At 41.6% G+C, this 23,203-nt stretch overlaps 1 protein-coding gene across 30 annotated transcripts in view; it reads left to right on the top strand.

Moving 5' to 3' along the window:
* Positions 1-23,203, top strand: part of MAGI2 (membrane associated guanylate kinase, WW and PDZ domain containing 2) — a 1,127,025-nt gene that overhangs the window by 705,501 nt on the left and 398,321 nt on the right. For all 30 annotated transcript variants that reach the window (XM_037889230.2, XM_043552267.1, XM_043552288.1 and 27 more), the window contains one exon: positions 18,392-18,607. In XM_037889230.2, the coding sequence (XP_037745158.1) occupies positions 18,392-18,607 (216 nt within the window). The remainder of the gene's footprint in view (positions 1-18,391; positions 18,608-23,203) is intronic.

The raw sequence follows: 23,203 nt of genomic DNA, 5'->3' as shown, positions 1-23,203 counted from the left end.
TTATGTTCCACCAGTCCCAAGGCCTCAAATCTTCTGTAAAGTATACCTGGCTGAGCAGGGCCCTAAGAGCCTATTCCTGTAGTGTCTTAGAGCCTGGGCTGTAGCCTGAGCCTGAACGTCTACAACCACAATTAAACAGACCCCTTAACCTGAGCCCTGCGAGCCCAAGTCAGCTGGCATGAGCCAGCCGCGGGTTTTTAATTGCAGTGTAGACATACTGTATAACATCTCTGTACTGCCCAGGGATTTCCCTAGACAGAAGAAATTCTTAGGAAGCCAGATCCAATAACTTTGTGGCACTGGAGCAAGAGAAAACTGCCATAGCAGGGCCCTGGATCTAGCCTACAGTATTCACATCTACCACAGTTTGCTGCAACTTTGAATTTGGAATTATTTCATGATGTGTTGCAGAGTTTGCTATTAATGGAAGTTTTAACCTTTGACTCAGATGGAAATGACTGTGTACTTCTAGTCTGGCACATTCCCTGCTACATTACTTACAATCTGGTCTTGTGGGATTAGTCTTGAAACTCTCATCTGGGTTTAATAATGCCTGTTTTTACTGTGCATTTATTCCATTTCTAAAGCCATCCAAAATATATTAAATAATTTTCAATTGCCTTTATTTCCTAACACACTGTTTCTGCAGAAAGGAAATGTTGTATTAGAAGTTTTGAGTGTATGTTCCTCCCTCCAGCTTCCAATAAGCAGTCATCTCTGTTCTAAGACATTCTCCAAAATTGACTTATTCTGTGCACCAAAAGGAAAGAGTAAGCTTTGCTGGAGCAAAGACTGTCTTCCTCACCAGCAAACTCCTTGAGACTCTACCAGTCTTAATCTTGCCTAGCAGATAACAATCAGTGAACTCCAGCCCCTGAGCTCTTCAGAGATCTCTTCAGAGATGTCTCCCTGCAGTGCACAGCCCTATCACGGTACATTTACAGAAGATATTAAGTTCATTTCTTTTTTAAACAGTGAACATATTGCAGTTTATTAATTTAACTGGTGTTTGACACTCTTATTTCAATCACAGCACTGAACTGGTTTATATTAAAAGTAAAACAAGTTTGTTAAACAAAAAGTTGTATGTTTAAATGATACCAGGTAAAAGGAATAAAGTTAGAAATACTTTCAAACTAACAAAAATAAAACATGGTTCTGAGACTAAAACTTAACTTAGTCAGCTATAGTTCAAGATGGTTTCCCTACTTACAGAAACTTCCTCAGCATGACTAGCTGTTCCAGCCAGAATCCACCCTACACCAGTTAAATTAATAAACTGCAGTATGTTGACTTTGCTGTCTGGTATTGGGGTGCTTTGAGGGCACAGTGCCCCACTAAGAAAAGTGCCTTCAGCCCATGTTCATGCATCTGTCCTTGCCTCAGGGTTTACAATATCTCTTATCTCCAGAGGGAAGGAGTTGGTGCCCCCTTTGTGGGAAGGGACATGGTAGGGGAGCCTGGGCCCTCCCTGTCTACCGGGGTCTGGCCTACGGACCTACAAGAAGCAGTGATATCAACCACCCAAGAGTGCTTCAGGGCTACTTCCTACCACTTACGCTACCATTCCAGGGTGTGGTCCAAAGCATTGCAGATGATCCATCAGAAGAATGAAGGGTTCCTTAGTCCTAGGGAAAGGCTAGTTCCTTACTCTCGGGGTTCTGGTAGCTGCCGCTTGCAGACCTCTCCACTGCAGACAGGAGTCCAGCAATCATAAAATATTTATTTTTACCCCGGTAAATATCCATTTAAAATGGGGCAAACTCAGATACAGTCAGACTGTGGCCTGGAAAGGCAAGAATCTTATTATGTAAAGTTGGATCACTATAGTAGTGGAGGACTGGAAGCAGGCCTATCCTGGATCTGGAACTGTTTGACAACTCTGCCATCTCTATTCCATATATGTTTAAATTTAAAAACTTCTTGTGCGAGTGCACTGGGGCCCAAAACGCTACCAGGTAAAGAAATCTATAGCCATATTTGATAATTTAATTTAAATATGGATGACTAGATAATCCCAGAGCCATGTAATGTTGTTAATTGATTCTGAAGTCAGCATACAGTAAAGCCTTAGAGTTACGAACACCTCAGGAATGGAGGTTGTTTGTAACTCTGAACAAAATGTTATGGTTGTCCTTTCAAAAGTTTACAACTGAACATTGATGTAATACAGCTTTGAAACTTTACGCAGAAGAAAAATGCTGCTTTTAACCATCTCAATTTAAATGAAACAGGCACAGAAACAGTTTCCTTACCTTGTAAGTTTTTTTTAAACTTTCCGTTCATTTTTAGTAACCTACATTTAACACAGTACTGTGCTGTATTTGCCTTTTTTGTTTCCTGCTGCTGCCCGATTGCATTCTTACGGTTCCAAGTAAGTTGTGTGGTTAATCAGTCAGTTCATGACTCTGGTATTCGTAACTCTGAGGTTCTGTAGTACTTGATTCACTGGCTGGTGTCTGCTGGGGGAAGCTGTGAGAAACCAGGCGGTAATAGCAGTTTTCCTGAAGAAGAGTCCAGCAGTTCAAGGCAAACAAAACCTCCACTCCACTGGGAGTAAGTGGGCAGGAGACAACAGGGGAGAGTGTTTGCACCCAGAGAAGCACTAAGGCCTCTACAGGCCAGAACTCTAAAGTCCTCTAGTCTGAGACAACCCCAGTGTCCCTGGAAATAATCCCTCCCTGGTGCTGCTGCCTTTCTGTTACCAGGGCAGACTCAACCCCAGTGTATATGGGTTACTCGGTAGATGGTGTAGAACAGTGGTTCTCAAAGCTGGTCTGCCGCTTGTTCAGGGAAAGCCCCTGGCGGGCCGGGCTGATTTGTTTACCTGCCACATCTGCTGGTTCGGCCGATCGTGGATTCCACTGGCCGCAGTTTGCCGCTTCAGGCCAATGTGTGCTGCAGGAAGCAGCACGGGCTGAGGGATGTGCTGGCCGCCCTTCCTGCAGCGCCCATTGGCCTGGAGCGGCAAACCGTGGCCAGTGGGAGCTGCGATCGGCCGAACCTGTGGACGCGGCAGGTAAACAAACAGTCCTGTCCCGCCAGGGGGCTTACCCTGAACAAGCGGCAGACCGGCTTTGAGAACCACTGGTGTAGAAGATAATTTTGAAAAACACTTTTTATAGGAAGTTGCCCCAGGAATCTCCACATCCACTTGTCCCATCCAGTGGGTTTGATGTCATCTGCCTATATTTAAATAAGGAAATACACCATTTCTAACAGCTCTGCCAGACTAAATACCTTTTCATTTGTACCTTATTTTCAGACATTGATTTAACAACTGGGCTCAAACTGCTAAACAATCTGATTCAAAGGCTTAGTTAGGAAAGAAAAAGGGACTAGATTCTTCAGTCTCTTTCTGAAAGTAGAGATTCTTTTTCGAAGGTGAACTGCAAAGGTCTTGCGAGAAGTTTAAAAATGTATTTTAATATTCCTGAAGAATTAGAAGGAAGCTTAGCACTGTTAGTGAGCAATGTAATCACCATATTTTAACAAATTTACTTCCCTTAGATACTCCTGGCCTGCATCTTTTTCTGGCTTGTGACATCACAAGTGCCACAACAAAAATGGGAGTTTTTCAAACTCTTGTTTGTGGATGTCACTCATGAGAAACTAAAAAACTGCAGCGCCGATTCAATAGGCAGCATAGAAAAACTGTCATGAAAATTTATGAGCCCAAGCACGAAATATACTCACCCACCCTCACTATAGTGATTAAAAAACTAATTATACTATAGACAGCCATCAAAATAAATTATTCAGCCAGGGTGAGTGGGAGAGCAGAAGTTTGTGAGACTTCCTCAAGGAGGTTGTAATTGTCCTGAACATTGTTAAAATACAGCACTAATTATATTTGAATGTCTGTGTACTGTTTTCCTCTTTTAGAATCCTATGAGCAAGTTATCAGAACTTTAAAAAGAAAGGAAACTTCTGCAGTTCTTTAACATTCTGATTTCTGTGCGTTTGAAAACAGTGTATCTTATTACATATAACAAATCTGCATTAAAAGAATATTATTAAGGGTGCAAAGTGATGCATTCAAAAGCTAGAAATGCCAGATTTGATGTTGCCCATACAACATTAGTTCAGTCCTCATGCATCCACATTATAATGCATGTATGCCCAAGATGGCTGAATTTAGGGTTGCATGGACAACAGTGAATCTGGCATTTCTTAACTTTCAAATACTTCACTTTGCAACCTAAATAATAATATTTCAAAATAGGGTTTGCTTCCTGCAATTTCTAAGTGTGTTTTGTTTTGTTAGAAAGAAAGATAAAAATGAAATCTATTATGTGCAACTATAACAACAACCCCCCTTCCTCTCAGTTCATCAGCATCTGGAACCTTCAGCACTGTAGTACAGACTGCTACTACTTGGGTTACAGGACTGACTATGTTAGCTGCCTGCAGGAGAAGACTGTTTTCCTGAATGGAGGATGGGGTCACTGGTACCATGTGTTGGGTTCAGGCCATAGTTGTTTGCATCTGACCCAGTCCAGCTCTCTTTTTCTCCTGCAACAAGGCAGGCTCCTCTCCTCTCCTCTCCTCTCCATGCAGTACTTCTACCTACAGTGACCTTCAATCCTGAGCCTTTTCTGCAGGGAGAGGGAGAGGAAGCACAAACAATGTCTCCAGCTGGAGATCTGGTTTCCCCTGAGCTCTGCTAGCCCTTCTCTCTTTTCTTTTCACTTCCTTCCTGTGTGTTTTAACTACCTTCTCATCTGATAAGATAATTAGCCCCTCAGCTCATCAGCCTATAGTTTGATTAAGTAATAATCAAATTATTAATAATAAAGGTAATTAAGTCTTCTGCCCCTCAATCTGAGCCTCTCTGTGGGAACTAGTTAGTGCCTAAGTGACCAGAGTGCTGGGTCAACTGCTGGCTCTCGGCACTTTGTCACACTTCCCTATCCCTCAAGGTGGGGGGCTCCTGCCTCATGTGATACCCCTCCCCCACCCCCAAGGAGGGAATAGGCCGCTGGCACTATATGGTCTTGGAGCTTTACAGTGGGAGTCCAACCCAGACCTCCCTGTCCCCACTCACCAGGCATTGAGGAAGCTGCAAACCCATATGATACCTCTTTTAGAATGGGATGGGATGCTTGGGCTACATGCCAGTTGTGAGGGAACCTGGCCTGGCTTTTTCCTCTGTTTCCACCATTACATCTGCTCTGGCAACTCCCAGACATTCCCAGCAGGGCCATAACCCAGGCTGGGCGAGCAGGGTAGTCGCTCATGGCTCAAAGCCACGGGAGTTGTAAAATGGGGTGGAGAAATGAGGGAAAAAAACAGTAGGGGACTAGGGTGACCAGACATCCCAATATTATCGGGACCATCCCAATATTAGGGGCTTTGTCTTATATAGGCAACCCACCACCCCCTCCCCCTTGTCCCGATTTTTCACACTTGCTATCTGGTCACCCTACAGGGGGGACAAATATGCTTTCTTGCCCTGGGTGCTTAAATGCCCTAGTTACGTCTCTGATTCCCAGTGTAGTGGCAGCTGTTATTGGGTTGATTAGAATGTTCATGTTCTGTTATTATTGTGACATGCTGCCAATTTTTTTCTCAGGAGTACAAGTCAGAGAAGGAAAATGGAGATTTTTAACAGTTTATAATTTAGCTAAAAATTAGTGGAATTTTATGGAATTTCTTCTCTGGCCCTGGGTATTTCTACTTGCTGAATTTCAGTGGCCTGCTGCAAACTATGAAGGTGTTAGAGCTTCTCAAAAATGCTTTCAAGAATCTTTTATAAGGGAAGATGTTAGGCAGTATGAATATAGAGGTCATTACCATTCTATTCTGTTTATATTATAGGAATGGCCTTGTGTTGTGTAGAATGTCAGACTAGACAATCGTAATCGTCCCTCCTGACCTTAAAGTCTGTGAACCTAAGAATAAACATTTTGTTAGATGTCCTTAGAATGGTCTTGTTACAATTATTTTTAATCCATTCCAAAACCTGATTTCTCATTTGTTGTCCCCATATTCCCACCATCCATATAAAGTGTGGGCTCTTAGATTATAGTTTATAATTAAACTGATGCTTCCAGTGGTATGTGGTAGGCCTCCAGAGATGGGCAATGTGTAAGTATTCAGTTTAATACAGATGACAAAATACGTATATTTATTATTTCAATTTAAAAATAATACTGACTGATGTACACCCAGAACTCTGTGTGCCATTGCAATGAAATGAGTTTCTGAAACATAATTTGTTTTCAGCGGAAGTGAGCCAGTATGACATTAGATCTACATGGTATATATCCAAACAGTAAATGGATCTTGGAATACTTTTACCTTTAGTTTGTAAATTATAATTTGTCAGTGACTCCAAAGGGACATGGGAGGATAGTTCAACTAAACATTTTACGGTAGCATGTATAATGAATGTATTCCTAGATTAGTGGAACCAAACACCAAAATCTACTTTCCTTTTTCCTAGAGATGTGCCCAAGACTCACATTATCTAGTTTAAATATTTCAGCAATTCAGTGCTCTATAAACAAGTACAAATTGGGATTCTGAACAAACAGAACCTTGGAAGCATTTGTTGCTCAGGTTTTGGTTCATCCCACTCTGAAAATGAGGCTCTGGTGAGAAATTTGGATCTGATCAAGGGATGGGATTCTGTATCATCCCAAAGCATGGGGACCTTTGTATCTGGGCTTTTGGCTTGGGCTCGGCACTACTTTTCTCCACAATTGTTTAGTCTTGTTATAGTCTCCTAATTTCTCTGTTTCTGGCTTTCTCTTATATTTTTCTGTAACAATTTTTCTTCTTCCCAGTTCCCAGAAATAGATCTATTATTCTTAATCATGACTCCTACCTTGGCAGGAAACAAGATAGGCATCCACTCCTGAATGTTTTCTTTATGATACGGATTTTTTTAAGTCTAGCTCAAATTGCTAAACTAAAGTCAGGGGAAAACCCCCAAATTTCTTTGTCCTTATTTCTTCCTTGGTATGTATCACCTGAAGATTCTGACCCAGAACTCTGTCAGGAGGGTGAACAGGATTAAGCCTTCCTGGTAATTTTTTTTGGTCCAGGCTCCCCTCTAAGGATACTTGCTGAATGATCCTCCTTACAGTGAAGTCAGACGGAGTAGGAGCAATGATCCAAGAAAGTAGGAACTTTTATTTTTCACTAGCCACTGAATTCTAATGTTTTTACATTGTGTCTGGCTCTCTAAATATTCTGAGCATCTCTCTGATTTAATATTATCATTCATGCCTTTTCAGAACAGGACATTTTGTATGTAGTGCAGTTGTAGCCATGTGGTTCCTGGGATATTCACAACATGTGGTATACCTCATGCAATGTACATGTAAAAGTACAATGTAAATGCCCCAATAACAACTATGTGGGTGAAACCAGACAATCACTATACTCTCAAATAAATTCACGCAGGAAAATGATAAAAGACAAAAACACCATATCACACTTCACTGTTCACAAAGCAATCACTCTGTATCTGACCTCTCAGTCCTTATCCTCAAAGGAAACCTTCATAACACTTTCAAAAGATGAACCTGGGAGCTTAAATTCATAACTCTGCTAGACACTAAAAATGATGAACTGAACAGAGACACTGAAATTATTGTTTATTACCACAATCCGTAACCCACTAGCCCACTCCCTTTTGTCCTATGACTGAAGAGATGTTAACAGGCCTCTCTATCTTGAATGGTCCTTTACAATATGTGTTATCTATTTATATTAAACAATCTGTGCCATATTGAATTTAGCTGTGACTCTTGGAGTACCTTTCCCTGATTTGAGGAAGAGCTCTGGGTAGCCTGAAAGCTTGTCTCTCTCACCAACAGAAGTTGGTCCAATAAAATATATTACCTCATCCACCTTGTCTCTCAGAATAGCTCAGATAGTTGGGAACACATAGAGGCAATCATTTATAGTCTATTGTCTAGACTGCTTTTCTCAAGTAGGAAAGAAGGCTGTGAGAACATACCATATGGGCAGTGATGAGCAGCCAAAATCTTAACAACCGGTTCCCTCCTCAATCCACGAGGGGGTCGTGGCCCCCCCCGGGACCCCTGCCCCATCCATCCGCCTCCCCTGTCCCCTGACTGCCCCCAGAACTGGGCAGAAGGGTCTCGTGGGCCACCGTAGTGGGTGCTCACCCCGTCCCTAAGAGTCAGAGGGACCTGCCGGGGGTGAGGTGAGGAGTCCCGGAGGTGCTTACCTGGGGCAGTTCCCAGGAAACATCTGGCAGGTCCCTCTGGCTCCTAGGGCGGGATAGTGTAGCTGGGGGGCAGCGGGGAGAGCGGCCGCTCCCCCCACTGATCACATCAAAAGTGGTGCCTTAGGCACTGACTCCGTGGGTGCGCCAGGGCTGGAGCACCCAAGGGGAAAATTTGGTGGGTGCAGAGCCCCCACCGGCAGCTCCCCGCCCTGCACCTGGCCCCAGCTCACCTCCGCTCCACCTCCACCTCCTCCCCTGAACGCACCGCCCCACTCTGCTTCTCCGCCTCCACTGCCCCCCGGTTTCCCGCGAATCAGCTGTTTGCACAGGAAGCCTGGGAGGGCTGAGAAGCAGGCGGTGGCTTCGCACTCAGGCCGAGGGTGGCGGAGGTGAGCTGGGGTGGGGAGCGGTTCCCCTGCCACCCACCCAGGTTACCTGCTGCGGTGCAGGCGGCCCTCCTCCCGCCCCCCTCCCGCCCCAGCTACCTCTGCTCCACCTCCGCCTCCCTGGGCCTGAGCGCGAAGCCGCCGCTTGCTTCTCAGCCCTCCCAGGCTTCCTGCACAAACAGCTGATTTGCGGGAAACCAGGGCGTGGTGGAGAAGCAGAACGGGGCGGCGCGTTCAGGGGAGGAGGCAGAGGCGGAGTGGAGGTGAGCTGGGGCCAGGCGCGGGGTGGGGCGGGAAGCTGCCAGAGGGTGCTCTGCACCCACTAAATTTTCCCCGTGAGTGCTCCAGCTCACCACTGCATATAGGGCTTTTGGTGTCAGCTGACAGGAGGATGCCCTTGGCTTGAAGTCTTGTTTCTCAGAGAATTTATTCTTGGTATTTGGCATGCTTTGATTTGATAAGATTACTTGTGGCAAACTAGCTAAACCAGCAGTTAAAATTCAATAATTTAACACCAACACAGGATAGATGAGAGACAGCTGCACAGGGGCCAGGTAGAAAGGGACGTTGGCATGTAATACCAGCAGATCTAGTGGCCTCAGGGGAAAGTTTTGGACTATGGTGAGGATTGGGCCAGACAGTCACCTCATCTCCCACACTTACAGAGCTGTTTGCCCTGGTTGTACAGAATTAGCAAGAGGCTTCCCAATATCAGGTAGCTTGTCCTGGGCAGTGTGCTCCCTGCTTCTCCTTCCAGTATTCTTGGGCTTCCAAAAGCCATAACTATCCTTAGTCTCTGTAGGTCAGATTTTTCAAGGTATTTTGGTGACTAAAGAAAAAGATAGGTGCCTGATGAAATTTTTGAAAGTGCATAGGTGCCTAACTCCCATTGAAACTGTCAAGGTTCCTCCCCCACTCTGAACTCTAGAGTACAGATGTGGAGACCTCCTAAGCTTATCTTTACCAGCTTAGGTCAAAACTTCCCCAAGGTACAAAATATTCCACCCTTTGTCCTTGGATTGGCCGCTACCACCACCAAACTAATACTGGTTACTGGGGAAGAGCTGTTTGGACACGTCTTTCCCCCCAAAATACTTCCCAAAACCTTGCACCCCACTTCCTGGACAAGGTTTGGTAAAAAGCCTCAACAATTTGCCTAGGTGACTACAGACCCAGACCCTTGGAACCTAAGAACAATGAACAATCCTCCCAACACTTGCACCCCCCCTTTCCTGGGAAATGTTGGATAAAAAGCCTCACCAATTTGCATAGGTGACCACAGACCCAAACCCTTGGATCTGAGAACAATGAAAAAGCATTCAGTTTTCTTACAAGAAGACTTTTAATAAAAATAGAAGTAAATAGAAATAAAGAAATCCCCCCTGTAAAATCAGGATGGTAGATACCTTACAGGGTAATTAGATTGAAAACATAGAGAACCCCTCTAGGCAAAACCTTAAGTTACAAAAAAGATACACAGACAGAAATAGTTATTCTATTCAGCACAGTTCTTTTCTCAGCCATTTAAAGAAATCATAATCTAACACGTACCTAGCTAGATTATTTACTAAAAGTTCTAAGACTCCATTCCTGGTCTATCCCCGGCAAAGACAGAATATAGACAGACACACAGACCCTTTGTTTCTCTCCCTCCTCCCAGCTTTTGAAAGTATCTTGTCTCCTCATTGGTCATTTTGGTCAGGTGCCAGCGAGGTTACCTTTAGCTTCTTAACCCTTTACAGGTGAGAGGAGTTTTTCCTCTGGCCAGGAGGGATTTTAAAGGGGTTTACCCTTCCCTTTATATTTATGACAGAAACCTCTTTCTTTAGGCACCTAAATACCTTTAAAAATCCAGTCATGTGTCCCAGCTTCCCGGTCTGCAAAATGGGGACCATGATATAGGGCTATTATTACGATTAATTAGTTAATGTTCGTATAGAGCTTTGCAAGTGTAAAATGCTATGTAAGTGTATTACTATTCTAGAAAATATAGAACCAGGTGCGGCCCTAGACTAGCTGCCAGCAACTGGCGCCCTAGATGAACCATGCAATTGGCACCCCCAAGCCCGAAGGGCAGATCTAGGCTGAGGTTTTTGGTAAACTGGGAAACATTTTGCCCCTTTTTTCCTTTTAATGTTTTTTTAAGCTTTTTTTTTTAAACAGAGGCTTAATTATTCAGTTTGTCCGTCCATCTGTCGAACCAATGTTGCTGAGATCAGATAAAATAGACACACAAAATTTTCAGAATAGATTTGTACACAACAGCTAGATAATATTTCAGTCCAATTTCAAATAAAAATGCATTAAAATGTTAATTATAATTTTTATTATTACACATCCAACATCATCCATTACGCTCTCCTGCTTTAACTGCCATTACCACCACATCCAATATAGAAAGAAATAAGAAATCTCTTCAATGAACTTTATCCTGTATTTACAAAACACTCTGAATATAAAACACTCTGTGCTGTTAAAACATGACTTTTGTTGCTTTAAGTTTTGAAAATTCAGTCACTAGTTCTTTTAGATCCAGTTTTCCAGCTATTTCATGCTCTATTGTCATTGTGGCAAGTCCAACAAGTCTCTCTTGCACCATTGTAGAACGCAGATATGTTTTTATCAATTTTAACTTTGGGAAGCTACGTTCCCCACTAGCTATGGAAACTGGCAAAGTTAAAAGAATACGTAGAGCTATAAAAACGTTTGGAAAACTGTCTGTGAGTTTATTTTCACAAACAAACTTTAGGACTTCTTCAGGAGTGGAATGTTTCTTAAGTCGTCTTGAAAAAGCCTGAAGCTCACTACACAAATCTGTAGCATCAATGTCTTTTGAATTTTCATGAGTCAATGCTGACTCTAGTTTTATACAAAATTCTCTTATTTGTTTTGCTGTTTTCTTTTGCAAGCTGTGGATATCATATAGAAGGCCAAATACTGACTCTAGCTGCTGCATCTGTTGAAATCTTTCATCAACCAAGTGAATAGCAGTATCAAGGACTGCGAAGTAGAAATTCACTTCGAACCTTTGTTTTGGGTTCTGAATGGGTGTGTCTTGTCCTGCATACAAAAACTGCTGTTTATTTTGCTGAATGCGAACTGGCTCTGGTTCAAGTTCTGTCGGAAAGTCTATTTCTTCAGCAAGCTCGAGAAAATCTACTAGTGTTCTCTTGAACCCTTCATCACTTCTGAATTCCTCCAGAATATTTTTAGTTTGCTGCAGTTTTTGAATACCAGAATGTATGTTCGAGTTCTTTTCCTGAAGCAGCTTACTAATGAGGTTAATCTCGAAAAGGATATTATACTACAAAATGAGTGAAGTCACAAATTTGAACTTGGAAAGGCCATTTGCAAGAGCTTCTGCCATCATATTGCCAGTAGATCCAGTAAAGGTAGTATCATCAGAAATTTCAGTTAGGTCATCATAAATGTTTCCAAGTTCATAGCGAAGAGGTTTCAAAGCATCTATGTGACTCTCCCATCTTGTCTGACTAAGTGGTTTCACAGTTGGAGAATTCACATGGTGAGTCAGAATCTCTCAACAGCGTGTTGAGCCTGAGAAAAACACATGAACACGTTGCACCAAGTCAAAGAAACTGCTTGCTGCCTGTCATAAATATAAGGGGAAGGGTAACCACCCTTCTGTATACGGTGCTATAATATCCCTCCTGGCCAGAGGCAAAATCCTTTCACCTGTAAAGGATTAAGAAGCTAAGGTAACCTCGCTGGCACCTGACCCAAAATGACCAATGAGGGGACAAGGTACTTTCAAATCTGGAGGGCGGGGGGAAGTTTTTTGTCTGTCTGTGTGATATCTTTGCCGGGAACAGATCAAGGATGCTTGCAAGCCCTTCAACTCCTGTAAAGTTAGATCTAGCTAGAAAATGTGTTAGGTTTTTCTTTGCTTTGGCTCATAAATTCGCTGTGCTGGAGAGAATGTGTATTCCTCTTTTTGTGTCTTTTTGTAATTTAAGGTTTTGCCTAGAGGGATTCTCTATGTTTTGAATCTGATTACCCTGTAAAGTATTTACCATCCTGATTTTACAGAGGTGATCGTTTTACCTTTTCTTTAAATAAAATTCTTCTTTTAAGAACCTGATTGATTTTTCATTGTTCTTAAGATCCAAGGGTTTGGGTCTGTGTTCACCTGTACCAATTGGTGGGGATATTATTATCAAGCCTTCCCCAGGAAAGGGGGTGTAGGGTTTGGGGGAATATTTTGGGAGAATAGGACTCCAAGTGGTCCTTTCCCTGTTCTTTGTCTAAAACACTTGGTGGTGGCAGTGTTTTACCTAATCAAAGGGCAAAGACTTTGTGCCTTGGGGAAGTTTTAACCTAAGCTGGTAGAAATTAGCTTAGGGGGTCTTTCATGCGGGTCCCAACATCTGTACCCTAGAGTTCAGAGTGGGGAAGGAAACTTGACACCTCCAAACAGCATCTAGCAGCATCACTGACAACCAAATTCAGAGAATGGTGCACTGCAAGGAACGAAAAAGGCCCTAGGATTGATTTCCATCGTTCTCCTTTGCACACCATTGTCTTTACCCTTCATATTACTCCCATTATCATAGCATTGGCCACGTAAGTTTTCAAGAGATAATGACATTGTTTCAAGCTCTTGTAGAATAGTTTCAGTCATATATGCTCCAGTCGTCTCCTTCAGTGCACTTCAACATTATCTTCATCTGCAGACTTTTCCATGTCCACAAAATGAATGATCATCATTTGTGTAAAATGACTCACATCTGGTGTACAGTCCAGTATTATTGAAAACTATTTTGCAGAATGGGCAGCTTCTAAAATTTTCTTTTTAATGGCATTTGCTAGGATTTGAATCAGTTCATTCTGCATATATTTTCCTAAGTAATGAACCTGTGTTTCATGATCAGTTATTTTATGTAGATGCTCCTTCATGACTGGATCAAACAAAGCTAGGTATTCAACAAACTTTAAAAAGTTTCCATTACCTGGAGTGTATAATTTTTCATTTCTACTGTGGCCATGGAGTGCTAAATTTTGCCCACCAAGAACTCTCACTAACGCAATCAGATGCTCTAATATTTGTTGCCAATATTCTTCTTTTTCCTTGATCACACATAAATTTTCTTCATCAATAGTTTTTCCTTTTTTCAATCATAATTCAAGTTCTTTCCAATTCTGAAAACATTCCAAATGTTCTGTACCTCTGTCATGTGAAGAGAGAATTGAAGATATGTTTTTCCAGTCCTTTGAACCATTTTCAGTAAGTGATGTACCAATTGCTTGATTTCTGAACAACTTGCAGGAAAAGCAAAATACAGAGTCCTTCAACACTGAATATTGTAACAAGTTTCGATGAATTTCTTCCCCATTAATGAGTTTCCTCTTGTAATGCTGAGCAGAGAATTTTCTTTTATTTCTATCCTTAGGGAAGGGAAATTCATGAACTTGTTCGGGAATGTTCCATGAGAATTTGCCTCAGATGTAATCACATCTGGGCTATGAAGCTGGGTCCCCATATTGTAACTTGTTTGTAACTTCCTCATCCTTTCTTCCTTCTACTTCATTTACTTCAATTTCTTCATGTGCCTCTGAAGGTGAATAATTTTTCTCCACTTCCATATCAGTCTGAGCTGCCTTCATGTAGAATTAAGTTTCCCTCATCTTGAGTTTCCAAACTGCTTTTTTGTGGATGTGAGCTACCCTCATCTCGAAGTAATATACCTTCATCTTGATGTTCCAAACTGCTTCCATGCGGATGGGAGCTAACCTCCTCTCCAAGTAAAATTCCTTCATCTGGATGCTGTGAACTGCTTCCATCTTTATTTGGATTAAAGAGAAGATATTTCAGGAAGGATCCCTGCTGTTTTGCTTGGTCCTTTTCCTTCTCAGCCTTTTGTTTACGATACTCAGCTCCTGTGGGTTTTCTTTTTCCTCTTTCTGCCATGGGACATTCGAATATTGTTATGTACTGTGCTCCCGACTGCAAGCAATATAGCGTTAAGGATGGCTGACACACCCACCATACTGCTGCCATCCCAACATGTTTTATCACAGCTTAAAGCTTCAGTGATTTGTAACATACACTCACTTACCTATTACAACAGTTAGTTTCAGCGTTTACACGGAAACAAAATGACCTTTTTCAATGTTATAACCCAACACCGGTTGTTTGGAAAGTAATCCTCTTCTTCGGGGTTACCCGCTTGGAGTGTGATGTCATTACTTTCGTAGTGTACTGAGCGTTAACGCTGTTACTTTTCTTTTGTGGACCTTATTTATTACATGTGAACCAGTTATAACAAAGAAACGTTCATAATTATACAGCCCGATAATAACGCTAAGGTTTAATAACACTTAAAGATACTCACACTTTGGACTTATAATGGTGAAAGACATTATTCTTTATTATTTGGCACCAAGAAACACAATTTTCCACAATATTCTCCTGATTCTTAACCATCTAACTGTGACTTGTGTTAAAATGACCGTTTAGCATATAACAACTCACGATATCTCCGCTCTACCTGAATTTCCGGCTATGCAACCTTGATATATATTCGAGTTAGGTGTCACTAGCATTGCAGCTCTTGCTGCTTGTGGATGTGTTTCATTGTGGCTGAGTTATTGCTTATCAAAATTGCAAAGTGGGTCATCTTGACCCTACGTTGCAAATTGAAAAAAAAATTTGCTACAATATTATTTATTTTTGCAGTAAATAAAAGATTTGACATATTAATAAATTCTCAGAAATGTAGAGAAATGAATTATAATTCATATTCCCTCTGTATGCGCACGGGAATTGAAATAATGACATCTTCATTCTTTTATTTGTATTTTTTTCATCTTTTTCATTTTTTTTATTTGATTTTTTTCCTCGAATTTGGCCCCCCATTTAACTTGGCACCCTAGGTGACCGCCTAATTCGCCTGTATCAGCAGGTCACCCCTGTATAGAACGCAGTAATCCACAGCCTTTATAGAATAAATTCATAACAAAGTTTGCTAAATTAGATGGCGCTGCTATTTTTATGGATTGGACAATACACCAAATCCCACTTTGAAGTCAGTGGAGTACTTTCTTGCTCTCTTATTTTGGAGGTCAGGAACATGGAAATTTATATTGAGTTTTCGGTTTGAAACAAAAAGAATGAAATCCTCTCTCACTTCTAATCTCAAGTGCACAATGTTGTCTCTTGTGTTTTGAAACCTGTTACATTCATATGAAATCTTTTCACTAGTCATTATGTATATGGCTCTCTAGAAATTTGCCAACATATACGTGGGTCTAACAGAGATGGGTATTTAACTTCCTAAAATGGAATGAACATCTCCTGTATTTAGAAAATCTTTGTGGTGTGTGTTCTGTTACCTAGTGTTCAAGACAATTTGATTGATTTACAAGTGTACTAGTTACGTCATTACAGATTTCTTCACATAAATCAATAATCTTTACAAGTATAATTGAACGACAGTGCTTGGCTATGTATGAAAATGGTAAAACAAGGAAGGAGCCATAGAAGCTAGGTTACAGTCAAGGCACTGCATTGTACTTTTAACTTCAGAGCTGGAATCAGAATTGACCTGTTATTGGTTGAGGTTGTGTGCTGCAATTCATAAAATCAATGCTTTATGATGCTGCACAATCATGGAAAAGTAATGCTTCTCAGTTGGTGAAGTGTTTTAGGTTGGGGAGGGGTTTTAAAATAGGAGAAATAAATTCCTTTCAAAATTTACAATACATTCAAGGCATGAATGCCACCATTATGAATAATATGCAGCTATGGAAATACAGAAATGGATTTGGATCTGGAGTCTCTATGCAAATTAGAAAGTCTTGCTTAATGTCTGTTAGCTTCAAATCCAGTTATTGTCAGCAAATATCAAATTATCTGTCGGTAAATAAGTTATTATTAAATAAATAATTATCTCCATCAGAGCTTTGCAAATGGATTGAGACCCTCTCTAATACTGATATTTTTCAAAATTTGCTTAAATAATTACAGAGAAAATCTTTGGCAAATGTTGGCAATAGTTGTTCTCGTTAACCTCTGAGGATAGGACAAGAAGCAATGGGCTTCAATTGCAGCAAGAGAGGTTTAGGTTGGACATTAGGAAAAACTACCTAACTGTCAGGGTAGTTAAATACTGGAACAAATTGCCAGGGAGGTTGTGGAATTTCCAATACTGAAGGTTTTTAAGAACAGGTTAGACAAACATCTGTCAGAAATGGAGTAGTTATTATGTAGTCCTGCCTTGAGTGCAGGGGACTGGACTTGATGACCTCTCAAGGTCCCTTCCAGTCCTACACTTCCATGATTCTAGTCCAGTATGAGTCTGAGGGCCATTAAACACAGTAAATTTTCCTACTGTATCACAATTACAGCAACATCTGTTCTAAATAATGTGGTGCTAATTCACTGTGGAAATGCATAAAGCTTTCACTAGTTGTTAGAATACTTAATTACTTATCTATAGTGAGGTGGTCTCATGAGCGAACATTGTACTGAGTTACAAAACACACAGGAATACAGGTCCCAGAACTATCTCTATACTGCCGGAAAAATGCACCCGATAATGCTTTACTGATCAAGGTACTTTACCTGTATGTGGAACATTTAAAGGTGAGAATAGGTTTTGAAGGTGCTACTGGTATTAGTTCATGCAGAAGCAATAAAAAATATTGGGAGAAAAACTGTAAAAAGGTTATATGACTTGTCCTTTTAATTTCTTAAGCAAGCCATAAGTATATTGGTGATGATAATACTGTATATACTGCCCATGGGAGCTGCAGGAAGTGGTGCGGGCCAGGCCACCACTTCCCGCAGCTCTCATTGGTCGGGAATGGCAAACCATGGCCACTGCGAGCTGCAAGCAGCCATACCTGCAGATGCTCAGGTAAACAAAGCGTCTCGCGGGCCGCCAGGGGCTTACCCTGAACAAACCACGAACCAAGTTTAGGAACCCCTGGTATAGATGGTGTATGTAAATTTAATCCTTGTGCATCATGTAGCTAATGGAGTCACGGTTTGCTGTTTTCTTCTTGAATTGAATTCATACACAGGTTTTTTTAAACTGGGGATGCTGTTAAAGGATTCTGCTAGCCCCAAGGTGCATAGGAACATAAGAACAAAGGAATTGCAGTTACCACATGATATCTGTGGTGCAACTAGTCCAACAACCTGTCTCTAACAATGGCTAGCTTCAGATGATTCAGAGGAAGGTGCCAGTAATTTCATGTCAGGCAGATGTGAGATAATTTCTCCCCCACCACGTTAGTTCTTCAAATCCCTAATTGTTAGAGATTGGCTTAAACCACGAAGCATGAGGTTTCATATATCTTCCAAAATATATTAGTATTAACTATTGTAAACCTGGATGCATGTTCATGAGCAGTAGAAATGTTGAATAATATAGGAGATATGGAAATGGACTTGAGGCATTATTAAAGATTTATAAACCTGGATTATCTACCTACCAACCTATAGGTATATATAGAACTTCTTTGTTACAAGCATGATGTGACATAATACAGAATGTGTTTGCCATGATGGATAGCCAATTACTCAATCTTTGGTCCCTTCAAGCCTACAAACCCTCCTATTTTATGGCATGCAATGTTGTGAAATTGGTTTGGCCTATCTCTAAAAAAATCAATTACTATTTCATAAAAAATGAAATTTTAATTTCACAGACTGTTTTGCATTGACTTTGAAAAGGGACAGTGAAACTAACCCTGTGTCATACAGTATCAATAGTTTCTTATGGTGCAAAAGATGTTCTTAAGAATTTAACTATTGTCCTACTGATTTTATTTGCAGACAACTACTACGGCACTCCAAAGCCTCCAGCAGAACCAGCTCCATTATTGTTAAATGTGACAGAGCAGATCCTTCCAGGTGCCACACCTAGTGCTGAAGGCAAACGTAAGAGGAATAAATCAGTGAGCAATATGGAGAAGACAGGTATTGAACCACCAGAAGAGGAAGAGGAAGAAAGACCTGTGGTCAATGGAAATGGCATGGTAGTAACACCAGGTTAGTCCGTTTATCCACTTCTGAATTTTATTTCAGTTATTTCATAGTTATTTCCTTCTGCAGTTATGAGGATGCTCACTTTGGGGAGGGAGTGTTTATCTTGTGCTGAAGAGCACAAGACTGATAGCCAGGACTCCTGAGAAACTGGCTTCCAGTATAACCTAGAACAAATCACATGGAGTGTGTACCTCAGTTTTCCTTTCTGTAAAACAGGGGTTCCCAAACTTGGTTCGCAGCTTGTCCAGGGTAAGTCCCTGGCGGGCCATGAGATGCTTTGTTTACTTGAGCGTCCGCAGGTACGGCTGCTCGCAGCTCCCAGTGGCCACCATTCACCATTCCCAGCCAATGGGAACTGCAGGAAGCAGTGGCCCCGCCCACGCCGCTTCCCACAGCTCCCATTGGCTGGGCACGGCGAACCATGGCCACTGGGAGCTGCAAGCAGCCGTACCTGCAGATGCTCAGGTAAATAAAGCATCTCGCGGCCCACCAGGGGCTTTCTCTGAACAAGCCGTGAACCAAGTTTGGGAACCCCTGCTGTAAAATGATTAGCATTTTGTAAAATGCTTTTGAACTTTTCAAATGAGACATTGTGTAACAGCAAAGTCTTATTAGTGCATTAATTCAACAGAATCTTTATGAACCTGAGACAGCATCAGTGTGGCTGACTTGGTAGTACTGTCACTTGAGAGTCAGACAGCCATGGGGAAAACTCTTGAAGCCTCCAGAAAAAGCAAATGGGAAGGACCAAGGTCTGTCAATGTTCCAACACCTGCAATTGGATGACGGTCATACAGACCATAGGCAGGTAGTACTAAAAGGTACCTACCCTTACATCCTATGGATTTCACTGCTCCAGATGACAGTGAACCCAAAATATGTGCTGGTATCCTGCATAGGAAAATTCAATCAGGTCCCAAAGTGCATGATCAATTCCCCTTCAGAGTTTGAGCAAGTATCACCATTTTTTATCCTGAAACACCATTTGAGACATAACTGATTATTTTTTTCTTCAAGAAAGAAACTGAAGAGCTCAGAAGTTTGTATTTTGTAAAGAATCTGAAAACCATCGAGTTAGCAATAATAAGTGCTGAGTTAAATATGTGTATTTTTCTCGTTTGGCCTGTATAGGTCTAGAAGCAATGTGAAAAACCTGGATAATAAAGCCCTTTAATCTTAGGGAAATTAGAAGTACAGAAGAAAATGATTGAAGCAGAAGTCTCTTTAGTGACAATCCATGTCAATAGAATGATAAGATTACAAGATTTCTGAATGTACAGGTTCTTATGAAACAATAAATGCATTATCTAATCTCTAAGTGCTGTAAAATTGACTTTCACGTTTCATTATATGTTTGCTTTTTTTCTCATACTTGGTTGGAAAGCACATCAAATTGAATAACTTTCCCTGTTATGGATAGGTCTGGTTGCATGCTTTTTTGGTATGTATGTTCTGCATTTAAGGGCAATTCCTGAGCCTAGGTAGCTGAGCTGGGCACTGAAGAAATGTAGGGGAATGAGTAGAAAATCCTCCCCCTCCAGTCTCCAAAACAGCTGTGGAACCATTCTTTGACCATAACGGCAGTGTTGAGGCTGCAGCATGCCCCAGAGCCCTTACTCAGCCCTTCCACAGGGGAGGATTCATACATCAGTGCGTCCTACACCATGCTTTCATGCAGCCCTGCCCCATTCCCTGCATACAGGAACCCTCAATAGAGCTAAATTCTACACCATACAAGTAGAGTGCACCCCCTCAAATCCTTATGAACAAGAATAGCATTGGATCTGCTGCCAGGGAACTAAAGAGGCTGGGCAAGGACAGGATTTGGTCCCTGCTGGATAGTCTTCCTAATATCCTTCCATGTTGTTCTATGAAATATATGCCCACATGCAAGTTTCAAGGAAGCAATTTCAGGGCAATATATTTCAGTTCGTAATCCAAATCTGATCAAGAATAAATGCAATATCTGTTTTTCCCTTTGCATTGTCAATATATAACATGTCCCATGCAAATTCTACATCAGTGGTGGTTAGGCCATATTCAAGAAATATCCACTGGTAGGTGCTATGTTAAAAGAATGCAGCATTTGAGCACTGTATGTAAAAGGACCCCCTGCAAAGTAATTCCTTTAGGTGTGGGTCTCTGAACAAGCACTGTTCAGAGTAGCAGCCCTTTTAGTCGCAAAAAGAAAAGGAGTACTTGTGGCACCATTTTGTTGTTCAGCTATACTGACTGAAGACTTGGGGGATTGTACCAATGCGGCTCTATGTATGCACACAGTGTTGCCTTATTTTGGCAATGTAGGTCTCAGGAACTCTGTGAAGGAGACAATGTATCTGTGTGCTAAAAAAGAGTATTAGCTGCCCCTAAAATGCATTTGTACTTTGTCTTCAAACAGGCAGGAAAAACAAAATACATTAATGAGTGGGTCACTCCAGATGGAAGGAACCAACGCCTTGGCACTTGTCATTGCACTTTTGGAAAGTGCAGGCCATTTTTCATAAGAGTTTCTCTTTCCTTTAAAGGCAACATTCCATTAAATACTCAGCTTTAAGGATCTGCAAAAGATCTGTACAGTCCTTTAAGATGTTTATACACGCTGCACAGCCTAAAGTCTTACAAATTAGTAGTGTTGTCAGAGTCTGAGCAGGGCAAAGGACTATAGTGTGAAACTAAGGGCTGATGTAACAGCTAGCACCAGCAGACTGGAGGAGTTAAAGATCTGAAGTGAATCCAAGGAAACTTAAATAACCTGTCTTTATCAGACTGGTAAATGACAATGATATTTGTGGAGAGCTTTATGACTGGAATCTGATTTTTTTTTAATTTATGTTATACCATTTCTTTGTTCTTCTTTCGTGAGGGACTCTTGTGCATTCGTAATATCTTCCCTTGAACTTGTCAGCCTCTATGAATAGGGATCCAGTCACTTTAGTATCTCCAGGTATCTTGCCCCATGCCAGCCAGGGAGCTCTCCCTCAGACAGCCAGGCACCTGCCAGCCTAGTGACCCTTAGGCATGGCTCATCATTATCTTATTTTTACTTTGTACTTTCCCCGTCTGTTTGTCGTAGCCCCCTTTTTTGTCTCTCGTTCTATACTTAGATTGCAAATTCTTCAGGGCAAAGTCTTTTTGTTATTTGTGTGTATAATTTCTAGCATAATGTGTCTCTGGCCCCTTACTGAGGCACCTAGACACTACTGTAATATAAGTAATAGGCTATAACCATAAGAGTGGCATTTCTGAGCAGGTGGCCCACATCCTCCTGGCATCTTAAAAACCATCTACCAGAAGTACCTACAACTGAAGTGGAAACATTTTGCAATCAAGGCGAAGCTGACGGCTTTGTTTACCCCCACAAAAGCTGCTAGACTACCTTCTTGCTTTGTCTTTGTCCAGTTTGAAGTCTAATTCCAGCCAGATACACGTGGCAGCTATTTCAGCCTGCATGAACTAGTCAAAGGTTGATCACTGTCTCTGCAGCCGCTTGTTATCAGGTTCATATGAAGTTTAACATTTTTGAAATCTCCCATTAAAAAAGCACTCTGTGTGTCATGGATTATAAAAGTGGTCCCGACAAAGCAGATGAAAGCTGCTTCTGAACCACTCCAAAGCTATGGCTAGTGTCTTCTGTGTGCAGAGTGGGTGAGGGATTCTCACCCAACCCCATGCATACATAGGGTTGGAGATGCTGCTCTCCTGTCACCACCAGGCACCATTGTGTAAAAGGCCACCCCTGTAGGAAGAGAGCTGGGAACAGTGCAGCAGCAATACAGAATGGCCTTCACAAAGTCAGTGACCTAGTGATGTCATCTGCCCTTTCATTCTCTGTTGAGTATTGATACCCATTGGGAGGATGTAGGGTGGGAGTATGTCGATGGTAAATGGGGGGGACTCAGTGGCTTTGAGGAATAAGACCAGGCCATTATAAAATGGAAACAAACAACAACAAATTGGCAAAGATTAAAAAATAAGGAAGTCACAGGGAAGGGTCCTTCACATTCCCTCTGATGCCACTTTGTCTCCCTACAGCCCTCACCTTTACACCCTTCCCTCCCTAATGTTCCTTCTCTCCTTCCGGACTGCTTATTACTCCCTTGCTCCCCTCTCCTTTCATTCCCACTCCACCCAATGTGCCCCATTATCAAACAAACCAACCAGAACCCATGTAGCTAACTAATTACTATTATTATTAATATTATTTTTTTAACTCTGATATTGTGGTAGCACCCAATGGCCACAACTAGGTCAGGCCCCATTGTGCTTGACAATCCCTTCCACAAAGAGTTTAAAAGACAGGATGTAAAAGTTGGATGAGACAAACAAGTGGGCCATAGTAAAGTGGGGGAGATGAAGCAACAAATAAATATAATAGGAGCCATATAGTTCTTACCGATCCTGTACTAATGATCACAGCTCTGCCCCGTCTAGTCATTATCAGGTTGTACTTTACTGCACTACAGAAGAAGTGAATTTTAAGGAGGGACTTGCAGGAGGACAAAAAAGTGGTAGAATTGAGCAAAAATCAAAGTTTCCATCCCACGGGAAACTGATATTTCAACATTAGTCTTAATCCCTGTAACAGGGTGGTCTGTTCTC

This window comes from Chelonia mydas, chromosome 1 (genome assembly GCF_015237465.2).
Source record: "Chelonia mydas isolate rCheMyd1 chromosome 1, rCheMyd1.pri.v2, whole genome shotgun sequence".
NCBI classification, from domain to species: Eukaryota; Metazoa; Chordata; order Testudines; family Cheloniidae; genus Chelonia; species Chelonia mydas.
This window is presented reverse-complemented; position numbering and strand designations above follow the sequence as displayed.